Source organism: Pleurodeles waltl, chromosome 5, assembly GCF_031143425.1.
Source record: "Pleurodeles waltl isolate 20211129_DDA chromosome 5, aPleWal1.hap1.20221129, whole genome shotgun sequence".
Classification (NCBI taxonomy): domain Eukaryota; kingdom Metazoa; phylum Chordata; class Amphibia; order Caudata; family Salamandridae; genus Pleurodeles; species Pleurodeles waltl.
In genome coordinates this window covers 816,486,435-816,504,275 of record NC_090444.1, presented here as the reverse complement: position 1 = coordinate 816,504,275, position 17,841 = coordinate 816,486,435, and the positions used below count along the sequence as shown (strand labels likewise).

The window sequence follows — 17,841 nt, the reverse complement described above, 5'->3', positions numbered from 1 at the left end:
GAGCTTGCCCATAGCAATCTGCTTTAATCACACTAAAAGAATGAAATTATCAGCCTGGCTTAATTAGGGCAAGTGTGAACATGAAATTCTTTTACTATTGTCCCATGACACTAGATGATTTCAGATTGCATGTTTTACCTTTGTTCTATCTAAAATATTTTGATATACAGAAGAGGAACTGAACACTCCTAAAATAGTACAACACACATCTGAGGGGATATGTTCTCAGCATTTCAAAATGTATTGAGTATGCTTCATGGTGAAATTAGAAGAAGAATTCAAGTTTTCTCGATTATGACTCCCCTCTACTGGGCAAAAGGAAACACAGAAAACTCATTGTTCAGTACTATTTCCTCATTTATTTATTTGTAAACATTTTGTCTTGATATAACCGCTGTATTGGCAATGTATGATGGCGGAGAAGGCGAGACTGTCATGGGGTAGTTGGGTGAAGGGTTCAGGCAGATGCATTTCATAAGAGATAAGGAACAAGTTGATCAGGAAACGTGATGGAGGCCTTACAAGGTTTAATGTGCATAGAGTGTATAGATCAAATCAACTGGTATGGTTGTTATGTGAACTGTTTGTTTTCTGATATGGAAAACTAATAAATATTTCTAAAAAAAAACTCAAGCATACGCTCTATCACCATGTGCAACCTTCATCCTTAGAAGTTCTGTTTGACACATTTGGTCCCATTTGGAGTGTTGTGGTTGGTCATAAAGGCAATCAAAGGTGCTCAATATTACATCTAAGATAGCCTGTGCAGAGGAAAAGAGTTAGCAATCGGTCCTTGTTTCCCAAAAGTGGGAGCCAGAGAGCTGCTCCTCTGCAGGCCAGTGTCAAGTCATGTTTAATCAGTGCATGCTCTCTTACCTATACACGTGCTGGACATTTATGAGAATCCCTCTTCTGACAACAGGAAAGCAATCTTTCTAGCAAACAAATGGATCTCAGACACTTCTCTACCTGATATTGCAATTAAGTTGCTCTCAATTTTTATAACAGCATATCGATCTTCAAAATAGTAAAGGGGGGCTGCTATAACTACCACTCAAAATACACTTGCACTATCTGTAAGACATTGGAATCGTCTTTGGTGGAAGGTTTTTATCTTTTTTCAAACTTTTGGCAAGTTCTCCCCGTTAGGAGCCTTAGTCTATCAGCCGCAGAGATACAGAGCCAATTTTGGAAGCACATTTTTTTAAAAACATTTTATTTATCATTTTGATATATGCAGGTAACAAACAAACAGCAATGCAGTTCAAGCATGGAAATAATATCACACAGAAAGAGACAATAATCAGTACATGTCCATTATATCCATGTCAATTACAAATCGCAAGCAAGGTATGCAGTGGACATTGAGTACAGCAAACTTCACTGAATAGCATGAGCATGGTGAACTCAACCCTGACTGGCATCCATTGACACCTGGGACGTTGGAGGAGAAGTGGAAAGTGCAAGCATATAATTTCTCAGCGGTTGCCAGATATCCTTAGGTCTGGAACTCACAGGCTGCATAGTAGCGTACAATTCACTGTTTATATCACAATATGTGAGGCTGGCCAGCCAAGAGTGGGTATTGGGCTTATTTTTGGAACCCCTTCTGAGTGCTATCTACTGCTTAGCCAACAGGAGAGAATCTAATGGTCTTGGGTACGTCGCCCAAGAAGGGCCATGAGTGGGTTGACCCGTAGAGGCCAATCAACAATGGCTGACAATTTGTCATACACTTCGTACAAAAAAGAACTGATCCCCAGACAGGTCCAAGCCATATGTATAAAGTCGGCAGTTGGAGCACTGCATTTGGGGCAAGCAGAGGAGCAGTTAAGGTCAATACGGGTAATATCTGTGGGCATGACGTGTATTCTCCTAAGAAATTTTAAGTGGATTCATTTATGGCATTGATTGGATGAGACAAACTTGGTCTGCGCTCAGCATGAGTCCCACACCTTGTGCAAAAAGGGACGACCCAGATCCCTCTCTCAGGATTCCCTGAGTCGAGTGTCTGGTATCGGAAGAGCGTTAATACAAGACAAATAAAGTTTGGATACCAAGCATGCACCCGAACCCGCAGTAGCCACCAAGGTAAGAGGAGCGAGCTCTGCAGGAGCCAAAGGATATGTGGTATAGCGCGCCACCATGGCGTGCTGCAGCAGGCAGAGTACAAAGGGTAATGAGTGCGAGGCATCAGTGAATCGAATGTCAGTGGTGTGCGAGAATATGTGCTAGTCTGGGAAAATATCCCTGAAGGTGTCCCGATGGAAGGTGCGCAGCGTGCGTTGCACTTATGTCTCGAGTGATGGGTATAAATGGATTATTTATGAGTACCAAAGTAGAAGAGTAAAGCGTGTTGCAATGTGGCACACAAGCAAGCCTGAGCCATGCCCAGCTGGTGGTAGAGAGCATTTGAATATTGCTACTATGCAACGGGACACCCCCTGGCAAAAGGGCATTCAGCGGGACAAGGGTAGAAAGGTCTCTCTCCGGTATAGAATATGGGACGCGAGCATCCGGATGATACCAATAATATGTGTAGTGGCACTGTGCCACAAGGTAGTCGAGCTGGAAGTGCAGAACACCAATTCCACTGCGTTCATACTGGACAGTCAGGACTTCCCAGTGAATGCATGGATGACGATCGGCCCATACCAGATGGATGGTAAGTCCATGGAGCATTGCAAAAAAGGAATTTGTAAGCGGGATTGGGATGTTTAGAAACAGATAAAAAAATTGTGGGAGGACCACCATTTTGAGGAGTGATATTCAGCCCGCCATGGATATAGGTAGTTTTATCCATCTGTCTACCTGGGCTGCAAGTCCCTCCACCGCGGGCCCGTTATTGAGCTGCAGCACCTGCTCCCTTTTTTTGTGTAAGTGAATACCAAGGTATTTCACCAAATCAGAGCACCAGCGTGAGGGGAACTCCATCACAGGAAGATAGGAACATCAGTTAATGGGAAAAGCTTTGATTTGAGAATGCACTAAAACAAGTCACCTCCTCCAATATTGGTGCAAGGTTGATCTTGGGATGACAGACGAACAGCAAGATATCGTCCGCGTATAGCAATACCAGCAGCGGACCAGTAGTCTGTCGCAGCGCTCTATGAATGTGACCTTTGCATAGATGGCACACCAATGGGTAAACCAGGATAAAAAGCAAGTAGGGGGCAGCCCTGCCGAGTGTCCCGTGTTACTTGGAAAAAAGGAGACAGCTCGCCATTGAGCCGTATAGCTGCATTTGGTTGCAAATAGAGTAGAGAGATCAATTTGGTACAGCCCCACTACATTGCAAAACAAAATAACATACTAGTGCATAAACTGAGAACGGAAAACATCCCTCCCACCACCCACACCCAGGCTACAATAACCAGGCAAAACCCACAGAATCCTAAACAAACAAGAAGACTAAGGAAAGGGATCATGGTATAAACCATGGGAAAATGGCAAAGCTACAACTGGAATCTCCCACAACGCAAATCAACTTGACAGTGCAATATGAGTGAAAATGGCCCAAACAGGACATAGTAATAAACCAGTGATAAGTCACTGAGAGTGGTAGCGGGGTGACAATCTAAGGATAGCCAGCATGGTCATAAAATCGACTGCGGCTTGGGGTCAGAAAGACTCCTCTAGTTAGGCAGGAATAGCTCCATGCTCTGGGAGGGGGGGGCCACATCAGGATCATTGTTACCACTTGGAGAGTCATGAAGTGAGCCGGTCAGCCGAGGACACAGTTTGCAAAACGACATGGCCTCGTTAGGCTGGTCAGAGAACCGTGTTTTGCTGTTGGCATCAACCGGGCTGGATAGATCATGCTATAACAAACTCCAGTTTTATGAAGTAATGCTTTGACCTCAGTGAATTTCCACCTGGCCTCCTGCACCACGGGGGTAAAATCGGAAAAAAGGGACAATGTGGCACCCTGGTACAGCAAAGGAGCCTTCACTCTGGCAAGGTGGAGGGCGTCGTCTCCGTCCCTGAAATTCAGCAGGCCGGGATGATCAAGCAGGCAGGAGCCCCTGGGGGCGGTCTGGGGCCCAAAGCACGGTGTGCTCTCTCCACCACAAAAGTTGAGGTGAAGTCCTGGTGCCCCAGTAAATCCGTCAGAAACTTCTGCACATAAAGTCAACCTGCCAGTTTTTCCAGATTCAGCAATATCGGCAATGAGCAAGTTGTTGCGGTGCCCCCTGGCCTTTAAGTCTTCATTCTTTATGGCCACAGTCTGGAGCCTCCCCTCCACCTTCTCAAGTTGCTTATGCAGTGACGCAGCATCATCCTCAATGGTGGATATTCGAACCTCCGCACCCTCCAGGCGTTTGTTTGTCCAGGCGACCGCTCTTATTTTTTAGAATGGTGGATAGAGTCAAATATGTTGTCGATAGTGCGGAACCCAGCCCTTAACTCCAATAATATGGCCTCCGTCCCCAACGATCAATCACCAACCTGATCACTCTCGGCCCCCTCTAGATCTTGTAGCGGGCTGTGGCCATGACTGCTTGCTGCTTATTCTCAGACGGGAGTCTCCGTTGTTTTGGGTCACCACAGCCCGTGGCCACCTGTAGCCACTCAATAGCGCTCCACAGGTCCAGTGGTGTGCCACACAGCAGCCAGCAGTATCCTCAAAAAGCGATTGATGCAATTATCTCCACCGCAGCCGAACCCCATCGATGGGGGGGATATGTGCCTCAGTGAGCCCTCATTACATGGAAGTGCCTCAACAGTACAATGTACAGGAGTCACAAAGCGCGGGACGTTCGGTCCACCCGAATGTGTGTCAATGAGGCCTCCAGATGGTCAATCCAAACATCCATAAGCCCTGGTGCAAACCAGGGTATAACCCCCACAGGGGGTCAGCAAAGTGTCAGTAGAGAGGAGGGGGGAAGCTGGCCCCGGGCTGCCGTGCAGCTACCCAGTGTGCAGGGGTGTATTCTAGCCAGTTGCAAAGTGGGCCGCAACAGCATGGTGAGCAGCAAGGTCAAGCGGCAAAACAGCTACTCCTAGCAGCACTGCGGTATTCTGGCGGGGCCTGCGGCTAGTCCTCCCTCCGTTGGTGTCGCACCACCGGGTGACTCAGCCACCTCAGGCTCACCCGAGGCCCCTCTCGCCTCTGAGGTGCATAGGCCGACGGACGCGGCCTGCGATGAGTACCGCAGCCGCACCCTTCTTAAGTGTTGCCATGGCCCCCTCCCCTTAGTGCTCCCTTAACTCCTCTCCACAAAGCAGGCATCATCTTGCCAATCAGATGTCCCGGGCGTCTTTAATCTGCGATAGTCGGGGAGCCTCTGTTAGAGATTCAGAGCCGCGCGGCCATTGTGTTCTGTGGCTTGGCCAAGCCCCCTTGGAAATCCCTTCTTAAAGGAAATTGACACCAGCACTGTACATTTTGCAAACTTGCTATTTTGTGGGATTTTAATACTCATGCTGATTTAGTAGCGAGGTCTGGCATACCTCAAATTATTGATGCCCTGATCTCCTTAAATCTGGTCCGAAAAGTCCATGAGCCTAAATGTGGTAGGCCACACTTTGGACTTCGTATTTACTAATCTTTCAGAATTACAGACGGGGGTACTAGCCCTACTCACTTGGACTGACCATTATTTGGTCCAGCTATTTGTCCCTCTACCATCTAGGTCCCCACTTGATGTGCCACATGCCTATAGCTCATGGCATAAGATGAATGAGACTAATCTAGCCAATTATCTTTCTAAGAACCCCCTGCTTCTTAAGGGGAATCTCAATCAACATGCCATTACAATCAGCAATTGTTGCATGCTGCACTAGAAACAATTGCGCTGGCTAGATGTAAAGTGTCAGCCAGATCACTTAGATCTGAACCTTGGTTCAATAGAGCTCCAGCAGCTGAAAAATCCAAATGTAAACATTTGGAACGATGGTGGAGAAACAAATGACAATGTTGCTGAGTAAGAGATTTATAAACCTGCTCCAAGGGTGTATCATGTAGCTGTACGTAAGGCTTCTTCCCTGATCAAATTGCCTCAGCCTCTAATTTCCCCAAAGAGATTTCTAAAACGTTCCAGTCTTTTATGGCTCCCCAAACCTGAACATGTCATATCAAACCTTCCACTGAACTTTGTGAAAGCCTTTTCCTCTTCTTTCGGGAGAAGACTGGAATCCAAAATGTTCTATGCTGATTTCTTTGAAGATGAAACTCATTATTATTATTATAATTATTATAGCGTCTAGCAAACTGTGGAATTTTGCCAGTGTGCCATATCATGGCTAAAATCTTTCCAATCTGATTGGTTTAAATCTGTAGATTTGCTGCCCTTTACATCTTTTCCCAAGTTAAGGAAGCAAGGTGTCCCGCAGGGCTCAGCCTGGAACCCTACTCTGGCCCACCTAAAGAGCTCATTCAGCCATTTCTAGCCCCTCAGCTTTGGAATGCCCTTCCATTAAAAATTCATAAATTACCAAATTAACTAATATTTAAATATCAATGGAAGATCTGGCTGATTCTTTAAGACCTGGTTGTTTAAGTCAGCTTAACTAACCCCGGTTGGATGCCACTCAGCATATGTAGTGCTGGGACTTTTGTCAGACAGCTGTGCGCTTTACAAATATTTAATTCATTGATTCAGTCATCTACTGACCAAGTGTTCACACAATGCTCTTGTCCAGCCAAACCTGTCTTAAGCAACCTAAATGCCTGATTTAGTGACACAAGTAACAAATTGGCGCATAACCTTGAATACATTTGGGATGCATGTATTTGCAGCAACAGTGTACCTAAGTTACTCTTTACAAAGGCTAAGATCTCAAGTGGGCTGTCACCCATAATGCTGTTGCCCTGAATTTCACTGTATCTCATTTAAACTGGATAGAGCTCAATATCAATTAATTAATCTTTTTACAATCATGCGCATGATTACAAAAGAAACAATCATCCAGAAAACAATCTTACATATCTATAAGCAAATCATCATCATAAAACAAATTCAGAGAAGCAAGTTTCACAAAGTGCTACCCAAAAGACCATAGGTTCATTCAATATCCCATTATAACAGACCTTAACCTAATGGCCCATTGGGTGTAAACAGCTGTACAGTATGAATCCTTGGAATTGGCAGTGACAACAAGGAATTCAAAGCTACTGTAGTGAAACGAATATTAATTTGTTTTAAAAATTGTAAAAGGCAATATTTTCTCAAGGCCTTATAATACTTGCAACAACAAAAAGTGCAAGGCTCGCTGTGCAGAATGACCATTACAACGGCAAACTTCTAAAGTAAGGGCCCTGAGTCAGGAAGCCTGACAGGAAATTAACAGTGCACATCCTCAGCCTGACTAACAGAAACCTACGATGCTGATTCTCCATCCATGTTAAATATGGCACCATGCGAGGGCAAGCTGGAATCTCTGCATAAGCTTGGATCCTTTGCTTGAAATGCTCCCTCCCCAGGCTAATGTCTGTGCAGTAAGCTAGAAATTTACTTTTCAATGTAGCAGCTGGGACGGTTACAAAGCTACCAGGAGCATTAAAGAGCCTCTCATAACTCAGGCTTTGGAGGGTATTATAAACATACTTTATCCATGTGCTCTTCAAGTAAGGGTCTAATTGCAGGCAAACAGTGAGTATTGGCCCTGTTAAAAATGGTCTGTTCCCCTGACCACAGTAAAAGGGGCTGCATGTTGGCAATGTTCCCAAGATAGTCAGACCCACTTCTGAATGACAGGTAAGTGAGTGTGTACTAGTGGAGACAGATAGCAACCTTTTACATTTTAAGGAACCCATTTTCAACAGACTTTAAACCCCTTTGGTCACTAATACCCCAAACCCCCACCCCATAGGAAGCCACCATCCTGCATTTGGCTGTGTAAATAGCTGTGAATTATCTTACTGGCTTTGGCCCAATCTGCTTGGAAAACAAAATACTGCCTCAACTGCCTTCGAGAAGACCACGGCTCTACTAGTCTTCAGTGCCCTCCATGTCAATCGGTTGAAAAAAAAGAACACATAGATAGAAGGTCAGCACAGTGCACACACACTTGTTCTTCACAATAAAAGCTGTGTTCTCTGTCTTATTCTCGCCATTGACCGTTACATGGATTTTAGATTGATTGAGCTTCAAGTTTAGGTTCGACATATACTGGCAGAGCACGGTATCATTCTCTTGAATATGTCGGAGGCTAGATAAGCACCTAAGCAAATTAAAGTTGTTGTACAGGGCAGGAAAATTTGTGGCTGCCTCATAACCGTGGAACACATCAGCTCAAGATTTGGTGAACCTTCAAGGTGGTCCTCTTAGAAAGGCAATTGAATAACTGCTCTCACAGAAAAGGGTGCCAAGATAGATTCGAAGAGCAGGTGAATAAATGTTCAAGTGTTCAGTTTAATAAAGCTTGAATATGTCCCCTCGTATCTCCCTCTACACTTGTCATACAGAATGAGGAGTTGGCATAATGTTTGTAAAGAACCAGTATCAACAATTTGGCAGTCAAACCACAATTAGTCAGTTGAAAGTGCTGGACTGAGGGGTGGGAAGTCCATCCCTTTCCAAACAAAGACAAATCAAACTTCTCCAGGTTTGACTTTGGGTGCGTGTGGGAAAAAATCCTTGACTATCCAAATCTGACCTCTCAAGTCTACTATGTGCCAAAGTGGCTTATGCCACATAAGCCTTATTAAGATTTTGGCCTCAATTTTTGTTCCCATACTCAGCTGGAAAACTGTTTCTTTAGGGCTGCAACTGTGTTTTTATCTTTGAAGTCTACCTTACCAAATGAAAAGAAGGAAATTAGTCATCTTTACTCCAAATGTTTGAAGATGTTAAAACGTATCACAGAAATCAATGAGTTGATCTCCAAGGGAATTGTTCAACAAAAGAAATGCAGGCTAATGAAAACTTTAAAAAAAAACACTGGATTAGAAATACACTCAAGTTGCAAATGTACTCTTCAATTACTTACAAGCAGTGAAGAATGGTACGACCTTCGCCTTCATCACATTCCTCCTGCCACTTTTCAACCTGGAGAATCAACTTCAGGAATGACCGCTTGGAACCTGGAACTTCTCGGTGTGAAGCCCATCCCAGGTACTGGAAATGCTGCACCATCAGATAGCCTTCCTGCGGCTTTGTTAAATAAGACCATTACATACTATTGCAACTACTTGTTAAAGGAACATGCTAGCAAATAAGCTAGTGTCAAGGGCAAAATCAATGCTACAAATTAACACAAGCATATTACAAAACGCAATTTAGCAAAGTGAAGGTATGAAGATGTTTATGCAATATGAATCTTACACACAACGGAATGCTAGAGTATCGAAACTGCAACCCGCACACCTAAAGAGGAGTATGAAAAACACTAAGCACAATTAAAATCATATTACATAGAAAAAGAATTACCAAAGAAACAGCGCTGGATAGCAATAACTCATGTCCAGTCTGTCAAATTCCCTAGTTAAAATGATACAACCTACTCTGCATTACTTTGGAGTTGTACATGCATTCCACTCCTTTAAATTAGCAATTCTGTCCTATGGTACTTTTGAATATATCCTTTTTCAACCTTGCTTCGTTCAAACTTACATAAAAGGTAACCAACAGTTCACCTCCTTTTGTTGCTGGCTTCTCCTCTTGCTATAAGTACTGGAATAGAAACGTGATCCCCCCACTACTTTTTGTCACATTGTATGGCCAGTTTACTTTGATTATTGCGAGTATTTGGAGTTTTAAATGGAACACCAGGTAGAATTCTTATGAGTGAATAACTACTCTCATTGACAAGATGCCACATCTGACGCAAAGTACACATGGACATAATCACAGCGATCCTATATTTACAGAGTAAGATGTGGGGGCTCTCAATTAGAGTCTAATTTGGGTAATATCCCCATTTTTGGACAAAGCATTAATTGGCCAATACATTACGGTTATGCAGGACAGGTGTACTGAAATGTTCTAATTAAATACAATATTGAGCTCTGGAAAAACTATTGTGGCAAAAGGAGAACTGATGATATTATTAGGCATTCTTTAACAATACAGCTTCCATCAAGACAATTGATTTGCAGATATTGAGTGTGTTTCAGTATTCTGTTTGTGGAGAAAGTAAGTAGACAGACGAGGCCGCAACTGGTGCCATAAAGTGCCATCATGCTATCTTAGTTGCAAGTGATGGAAGGGCGCTCCATGATCCAAAAACTGAGCACCCTAGAGTCCTTTGTCTGAAATGGCAATGCTGTATGCCCCAATGTTATTAAATCTACATTTGGTGTCCGAATTGGGGTGGAAGAAGTCTGCTATAGCAAAGGCTAAAAGCAGGAGTATCATCTGGATCCCAAAAAGAAGCTCCCATACTACCCACTCCTTGGATGTTTAAGAGGTGAAAAGACCAAATTACATTAGGAAGCGAAATATCAGCATAAATCGAGTAATAAAATCGAGAAAGAATAATTTACCTGGTAACAAAAGGGTAGAGGCTAAAACGAACAGGGGATTAAGGGAAGGAAGTTGGGCTCATGGGATGGATCTTTGGGAGCGAAGTCTCCCTCGATCATAACATAAAAAAGTAATTGATATTTTGACCCCGGATTTATCTATCAGAAAACTATAAGATTTTTTTAAATTAAAACAAAAAGCATAAGTTTAAGATTAATCACTTCTTCTTCACTGACACAGTATCCAGTTAATGTCGTAAAGGGACTCTTCATTCTATGTCTTCCCTCCCTCTGAAAGCTGCTTGGAGTAGAAGCTGGAAGAAGGTCTTTCCGGATACTGAGGCCTAAAATCTGGAATGAGTTGCCTCTAAACATACGCTTAATTCTGTAGCCCTCATCCTTATTATTCTTTCTGCTGTACGTGATAGATCATGTATTTTTCTTGGCTGTGAGTGGTTTTCCCTTGTCCACTGCTCTACATTTACGTTTTGCTGCCATTGCCAAGATGCTGCAGTGAATGTGTGCTTAATAAATATAACAGGAATTCCGGATACTTGACATTTTAAATAAGGTACAACTTCCTTATGAGAACTAATTGTTTTTGAATTGCCAGTGCAATTTCAAAGTGTCACTTTTAGAACCCACTTCACTCCAACTTTCAACAGGGTACCGATGTGAGTGGACGCAACTGATTTTAAGTTAGCACAGCTACACGCTAAAGGTCAACTTACTCGGTTCAGATTGCAAATCCTGAAAATTCTGTTCACCACGTCACAGTCCATTGAAGACGACATGCATTCCACTTGGATGGGGCCGTATCTCAGCATCCCTTCTTCGGGCCAATACTGTGGGCAGCCCTGCAATAAAGAAGCACGTTAAGGTAGTATGGTAAGGTGCCAATTCTAATATCACAACTAAAAGTAAACGTAAATTGAGCATAAGAAAATCCCATACCTGAGACAAATCTGCCTCATTCAGCATGACCAGTGACGTGCAGCCGTAGTCGTACACTAGTCTCCAGAAGTCCTTGACAGTGTTTGGCAATGGGTGCTGTGTGACAATGAAAGCAGCAGGCTGCCTGTAGCTCTGTAAAGCAAAGGAGCAGAGAGGAGTTGCAACAAAGAAGCGAATACTAACAGCTTTTCAAGTCAAATCACCTTTATGCAGCATAAAATGGTACATTTGCAAGCACCTCCTGAGTCTGCTAGTAATCAGCTGAATACTTAATATCTGTGGAAATGTGTGGGACCGTTCTGGTCTTTACCATGATTACTTCTTGGTGCTTTTATCTCAACAGCAGGAGCCTCTTATCCAGCTGCTAAAAATTCCTCCCTTCAAATACTTCGGAGCTGGCAAACCGTTCTTCTAGATAGTGAATCGACAACCTCTTTTATAACTCAAGTAAAGGTGTTGGTTATACACGTTGCTAAGGGCTAATGGGCCTGACATCTACTTTTGCAGGGAGGTCCAGGAATGCTTACAAACTCCCAACTAAGACTAAATCAGCCATTTTGAAATGTCCACTAAACTGGTTCCATTTCTACATTTACGAGGGTAAAATTCTACCAATTCTTTTTTTTATTAATTAGGATTTTGACTGTCCGTTGCCTCTACAAGGGGTACCCTTTCTCTCCCAGGTTAAACTTTGGTGTGCAAAATGATTTGTCACGTCATAATCTGATTTGTCCAGTTAGAAAAATCAACAAGGTTTGTCAACTTGGTACCATAGTCTAGCACCAGCATATTCTCCAATGCCATTCAGAATCCTAAAAGTTGGAATGTAAGAAGTCCAAGGAAAAGCCTCAGACCTCACCCAACTCTGGTGACCTGGAATCGTTATCACCAGCTCTACTACGACCTTTTTTACTACCAACAAATTGTCTCAGTCCCAACAAAGGATTTCCATTATGGATAGTTATCCATCATTTTAAAAACTTGCACCGCAGTACAATCATCAGCAACCTGCCTAGCTTCACTCCATGTGATACTATCTCCCCCCTACCTCCATGATCCACGCTTTACCTTCCATCCTGCCCCCTTCAAAAGTCTGCTGGCTGAGCCCACTGCCTTGACCAGTTAATATTATCCAAAGATAGTTAAAACATTTGACACTATTTAATTTTTCAAGACATTTTAGCCATACCAATTTCTTTTATAGTTTGTTAGCAAAAACATATAATATAAAGCTTGATGCCAGCGTGGCTGAGGTTTTTAATAACCAATTTAACTGTTGTATTGTACAGTAATACATCCTCATTATCCTTAGAATATGTATGGGAATTACATTTCATGACTGTTCTGAACTGCACTCTTGGACTTGCATCTAAATCACTTTGTAACAAATAGACATTAAAGAAACCGGCGGGTGCTTTGGTTCACATCTGTCAAGTATTAACCAAGTATTTGCGCAGAAGAAGCTTCCCTACACACCTAAGTAAAGTGAAGTTCCTACACAAGGCCTATGTTCTTTAGGGAAATTCAGAAAGGTGTCACTGTGGATTATAAAGTATACTCAAATACTGTCATGAAAAAGATCTTTTTTCACAAAAAGGCACTCCAGATAGAGAATCCCCAGGGATCTTTCATCATTCATGCCAAAATGGTTCCCTCGGGTTGTCTATTTCGTCAAAATAATATGCTTACTAGGTCTACTACGTTCTTGAGTGCTGCCCCTATGGCAGGAAAGTGTGTCAATACAACTTATGAAAGGTTTACTTTCAGAAGCTTTTGTGGCCGACACAGAGCTCTCGGTTTTGTCAAAACAGGCAAACAATATACAGAAGAGGCACTTGTTAAATAATTAAATGTTACAGTTATTAAGTGTCAAAATATCCATCAAAGTCAGTGTGAGCAATCTTAGAAAGTTCCAATGACACCAAACTGCATATGACAGAATAGTGTGAAGTTCATTTCAAAAGGAAAGAGGCGTCAGTAGTCTCCAGCGTGATTCATCAATCTTGAGATTTTGATATTATGCATGCAGCCAGTGTTAGTAGTGGTCTCAAAAGAAAATCACGGTGGGTGCCTAGGTCTTTCAGCAACAATAATTTGGATACCTTTTACGATTTGGTTTGTAGAGATTTGGATGATTATAAGTCCTGAGGAAGGGTTTGCAATATTACCTCCAATTGAAACTGTAGAGAACAGCAAGCACTTCGAGAGCTCCAACAGAAAGAAGACATAGTGATCAGACAGGCGGACAAGGGAGGTAATGTAGTGATTATGAACAAATTGGATTATGAGGACTAAATTCACACACAGCTGAGTAATGTTCAATGTTATGAGAGGGTTACGTTTAATCCCAATTTTGGACTATCAAATATAATTCAGAACAAATTGAAGACTTGGCATTAGCTTAAGTTGTTGAATAAGGATGAGTATCTATATCTTAAGGTGGACCTTCCGAGGTTCCCGTGCTTAATCACCTTACCAACAATTCACAAGAAATTACCTTTCCCACCAGGACGGCCCATTGTTTCAGGTATTGCAGGACCTACTGAGAAACTGTCTGAGTATGTGGATCTGTTTTTACAATAAATTGTTAATAATCTTCCTTTGTACATTAAGGATACAACACACATTCTCAGCATCTTGAGTGATGTGGAATGGGATACAAATATGTTATTGGTTACTTTGGATGTTGTCATTACACACATTCAGAGGACATGACTTGGGATTACAAGCGGTAGAGTTGTTTCTTAACAGAAAATCTGCCAGTCCATGGGAACACACGAGGATGTTATTTGAAATGGTTGACATAACTATTAACAATAATTTCTTTCTCTTTAATAAGGATTGGTACAGACAGAAACAAGGGGTGGCGATGGGCTCGAAATTTTCTCCTTCTTATACAAATCTATTCATAGGTTTGTTTGAGGAGAGGTGGGTCTGGGGTCCGGATGCCGCACTTTAGCAGACGTATATATTATACTGGGGACGTTATACTGATAATTGCATCACGGGCAGTGTTGAACAATTAATTGAATTTTGTGAATTTCTCAATTCTAATATGATGAATGTGAAGTTTACTTACCAGTACAGTGCCAAACGTATCCAATTTTTGGATGTTGAAATATTCATTGAGAACAATAGTATACACAGTAGGTTGTTTCGCAAATCAACAGCCTGCAACTCTATTTTACACGATAGAAGGGCACACCCAAGACATCAAATTGCATCAATACCTTATGGTGAAATGGTAAGAGCAAGACGTAATCACAGTAAGAGTGAAGAATTTTACGCATGCATTGAAGAAATGGGCAGACGTTTTGAACAGAGAGGTTACCAGAAGCGCACTATAGAGAGAGCACAACACAGAGTAAGACATATCCCTAGGAGTGATACACTTAAGCCCAGGGAACATTCTGTTCTCAAGAAAGACACAGATAAGGTGAGACTAGTTACGGATTATACTAGTACTTCCCTAATGTTGAGGAAGATTGTTTATAAACACTGGTACATTTCGCAGCAGGATGAAATTTTGAGGAGTTTCATCACCAACAAACCGGAGATCACATATCGCTAAGGTAGATCCTTGAAGAATTTCCCTAGCCCTAGTTTTCCGTTATTAAAAAGGGGATATGATTAGTTGTCCACCCATAGGATGGGCTTCTTTAGTTGTGGCCAATGTGGAATATGCAGATGGGCCTGCCATGGAAAAATGGAGTTCACCAACAATATGGGACAGACCTTTAAGATTAAGTCTATCATGAATTGTAACACATCTTTTGTTGTTTACATTATTTCTTGTAAATGTCACCGCTTTTATGTGGGGAGTACAATTCGTCCGCTCAAAGTAAGGATCAGTGAACATGCCAGAGCACTGCTACATGAAGACATTAGGTATCCGTTAGTGGCACATAGAATATGTGTGGCACAGGGCACCCGGAAAACTTTTGAATTTTTTGGTTTCGAACATATACTGAAAGATCCCAGAGGGGGTAATCGGGAATTAGCCCTGCGTAGAAAGGAGGCATTGTGAATATTGCGCCTCTGAGCAGTGGAGGAGGGTCTCAACACTGATCGTGAATTGGAATACTTTCTGGGAGATTAAGCTTAGTTGGTGATAATGATCTCTGGTTTAATGTAAACTTTATAATGATTTTTTTTCCTTTCAACAGAGTTAGGATGTACATTATATAGATGCACTAAAAATAAGGGGGTATTGTGAGAAAGTAGCCTCTTTCTAGCCTTGTTACCCCCACTTTTGGCCTGTTTGTGAGTATATGTCAGGGTGTTTTCACTGTCTCACTGGGATCCTGCTAGCCAGGGCCCAGTGCTCATAGTGAAAACCCTATGTTGTCAGTATGTTTGTTATGTGTCACTGGGACCCTGCTAGCCAGGACCCCAGTGCTCATAAGTTTGTGGCCTATATGTGTTCCCTGTGTGATGCCTAACTGTCTCACTGAGGCTCTGCTAACCAGAACCTCAGTGGTTATGCTCTCTCTTTACTTTAAAATTTGTCGCTAACAGGCTAATGACTAAATTTACCGATTCACATTGGCATACCAGTACATCCATATAATTCCCTTGTATATAGTACTGAGGTAACAGGGTATTGGGGTTCCAGGAGATCCCTATGGGCTGCAGCATTTCTTTTGCCACCCATAGGGAGCTCTGACAATTCTTACACAGGCCTGCCAGTGCAGCATGCGTGAAATAACGTCCATGTTATTTCACAGCCATTTACCACTGCACTTAAGTAACTTATAAGTCACCTATATGTCTAACCTTCACCTGGTGAAGGTTGGGTGCCAAGTTACTTAGTGTGTGTGGGCACCCTGGCACTAGCCAAGGTGCCCCCACATCGTTCAGGGCAAATTCCTCGGACTTTGTGAGTGCGGGACACCATTACACAGTTGCACTATACATAGGCCACTACCTATGTATAGCGTCACAATGGTAACTCCGAACATGGCCATGTAACATGTCTAAGATCATGGAATTGTCCCCCCCAATGCCATTCTGGTATTGGGGTGACAATTCCATGATCCCCCGGGTCTCTAGCATAATACCCGGGTACTGCCAAACTGCCTTTCCGGGGTCTCCACTGCAGCTGCTGCCAACCCCCTCAGACAGGTTTCTGCCCTCCTGGGGTCCAGGCAGCCCTGGCCCAGGAAGGTAGAACAAAGGATTTCATCTGAGAGAGGGTGTTACACCCTATCCCTTTGGAAATAGGTGTGAAGGCTGGGGAGGAGTAGCCTCCCCCAGCCTCTGGAAATGCTTTCATGGGCACAGATGGTGCCCATCTCTGCATAAGCCAGTCTGCACCGGTTTAGGGATCCACCAGCCCTGCTATGGCGCGAAACTGGACAAAAGAAAGGGGAGTGACCACTCCCCTGACCTGCACCTCCCAGGGGAGGTGCCCAGAGCTCCTTCAGTGTGTCCCAGACCTCTGCCATCTTGGATTTAGAGGTGCTGGGGGCACACTGGACTGCTCAGAGTGTCCAGTGCCAGCAGGTGACATCAGAGGCTCCTTCTGATAGGCTCTTACCTCTCTTGGTAGCCAATGCTCCTTCCCTGGTAGCCAAACCTCCTTTTCTGGCTATTTAGGCTCTCTGCTTTGGGGAATTCTTTAGATAACGAATGCAAGAGCTCACCAGAGTTCCTCTGCATCTCCCTCTTCACCTTCTACCAAGGGATCAACCATTGACTGCTCAGGACACCTGCAAATCCGCAACAAAGTAGCAAGACGACTACTAGCAACCTTGTATCGCCTCATCCTGCCGGTTTTCTCGACTGTTTCCAGGTGGTGCATGCTCTGGGGGTAGCCTGCCTCCTCCCTGCACAAGGAGCTCTGAAGAAATCTCCTGTGGGTCAACTGAATCTTCCCCCTGCTAACGCAGGCACCAAAAGACTGCATCTCTGGTCCTCTGGGTCCCCTCTCAGCCTGACGAGCGTGGTCCCTGGAACTCAGCAACTCTGTCCAAGTGACTCCCACAGTCCAGTGACTCTTCAGTCCAAGTCTGGTGGAGGCAAGTCCTTGCCTCCCCACGCTAGACTGCACTGCTGGGTACCGCGTGATTTGCAGCTGCTCCGGCTCCTGTGCACTCTTCCATGATTTCCTTCGTGCACAGCCAAGCCTGGGTCCCCGACACTCTATCCTGCAGTGTACAACCTTCTGAGTTGTCCTCTGGCTCGTGGGACTCCCTTTTGTGACTTCACGTGGACTCTGGTTCACTTTCCTTCCAAGTGCCTGTTCAGGTACTTTTGCGGATGCTACCTGCTTCTGTGAGGGCTCCCTGAGTTGCTGGGCGCCCCATCTGTCTCCTCCTCCAAGTGGCGACATCCTGGTCCCTCCTGGGCCACAGCAGCATCCAAAAACCTCTATCGCGACCCTTGCAGCTAGCAAGGCTTGTTTAAACTGTAAACTTCGTAGTTGTATAGCGCACTACTCACCCGTTAGGGTCTCAAGGCGCTGTACGCATACCGCT

The 17,841-nt window shown here is 43.7% G+C and overlaps 1 protein-coding gene across 8 annotated transcripts in view; it reads right to left on the bottom strand.

Annotated features, from left to right (window-relative positions):
• Positions 1-17,841, bottom strand: part of PTPRK (protein tyrosine phosphatase receptor type K) — a 1,183,996-nt gene that overhangs the window by 30,551 nt on the left and 1,135,604 nt on the right. For all 8 annotated transcript variants that reach the window (XM_069234833.1, XM_069234830.1, XM_069234832.1 and 5 more), the window contains 3 exons: positions 11,363-11,494; positions 11,140-11,265; positions 8,935-9,098 (listed from right to left, as the gene is read on the bottom strand). In XM_069234833.1, the coding sequence (XP_069090934.1) occupies positions 8,935-9,098; positions 11,140-11,265; positions 11,363-11,494 (422 nt within the window). The remainder of the gene's footprint in view (positions 1-8,934; positions 9,099-11,139; positions 11,266-11,362; positions 11,495-17,841) is intronic.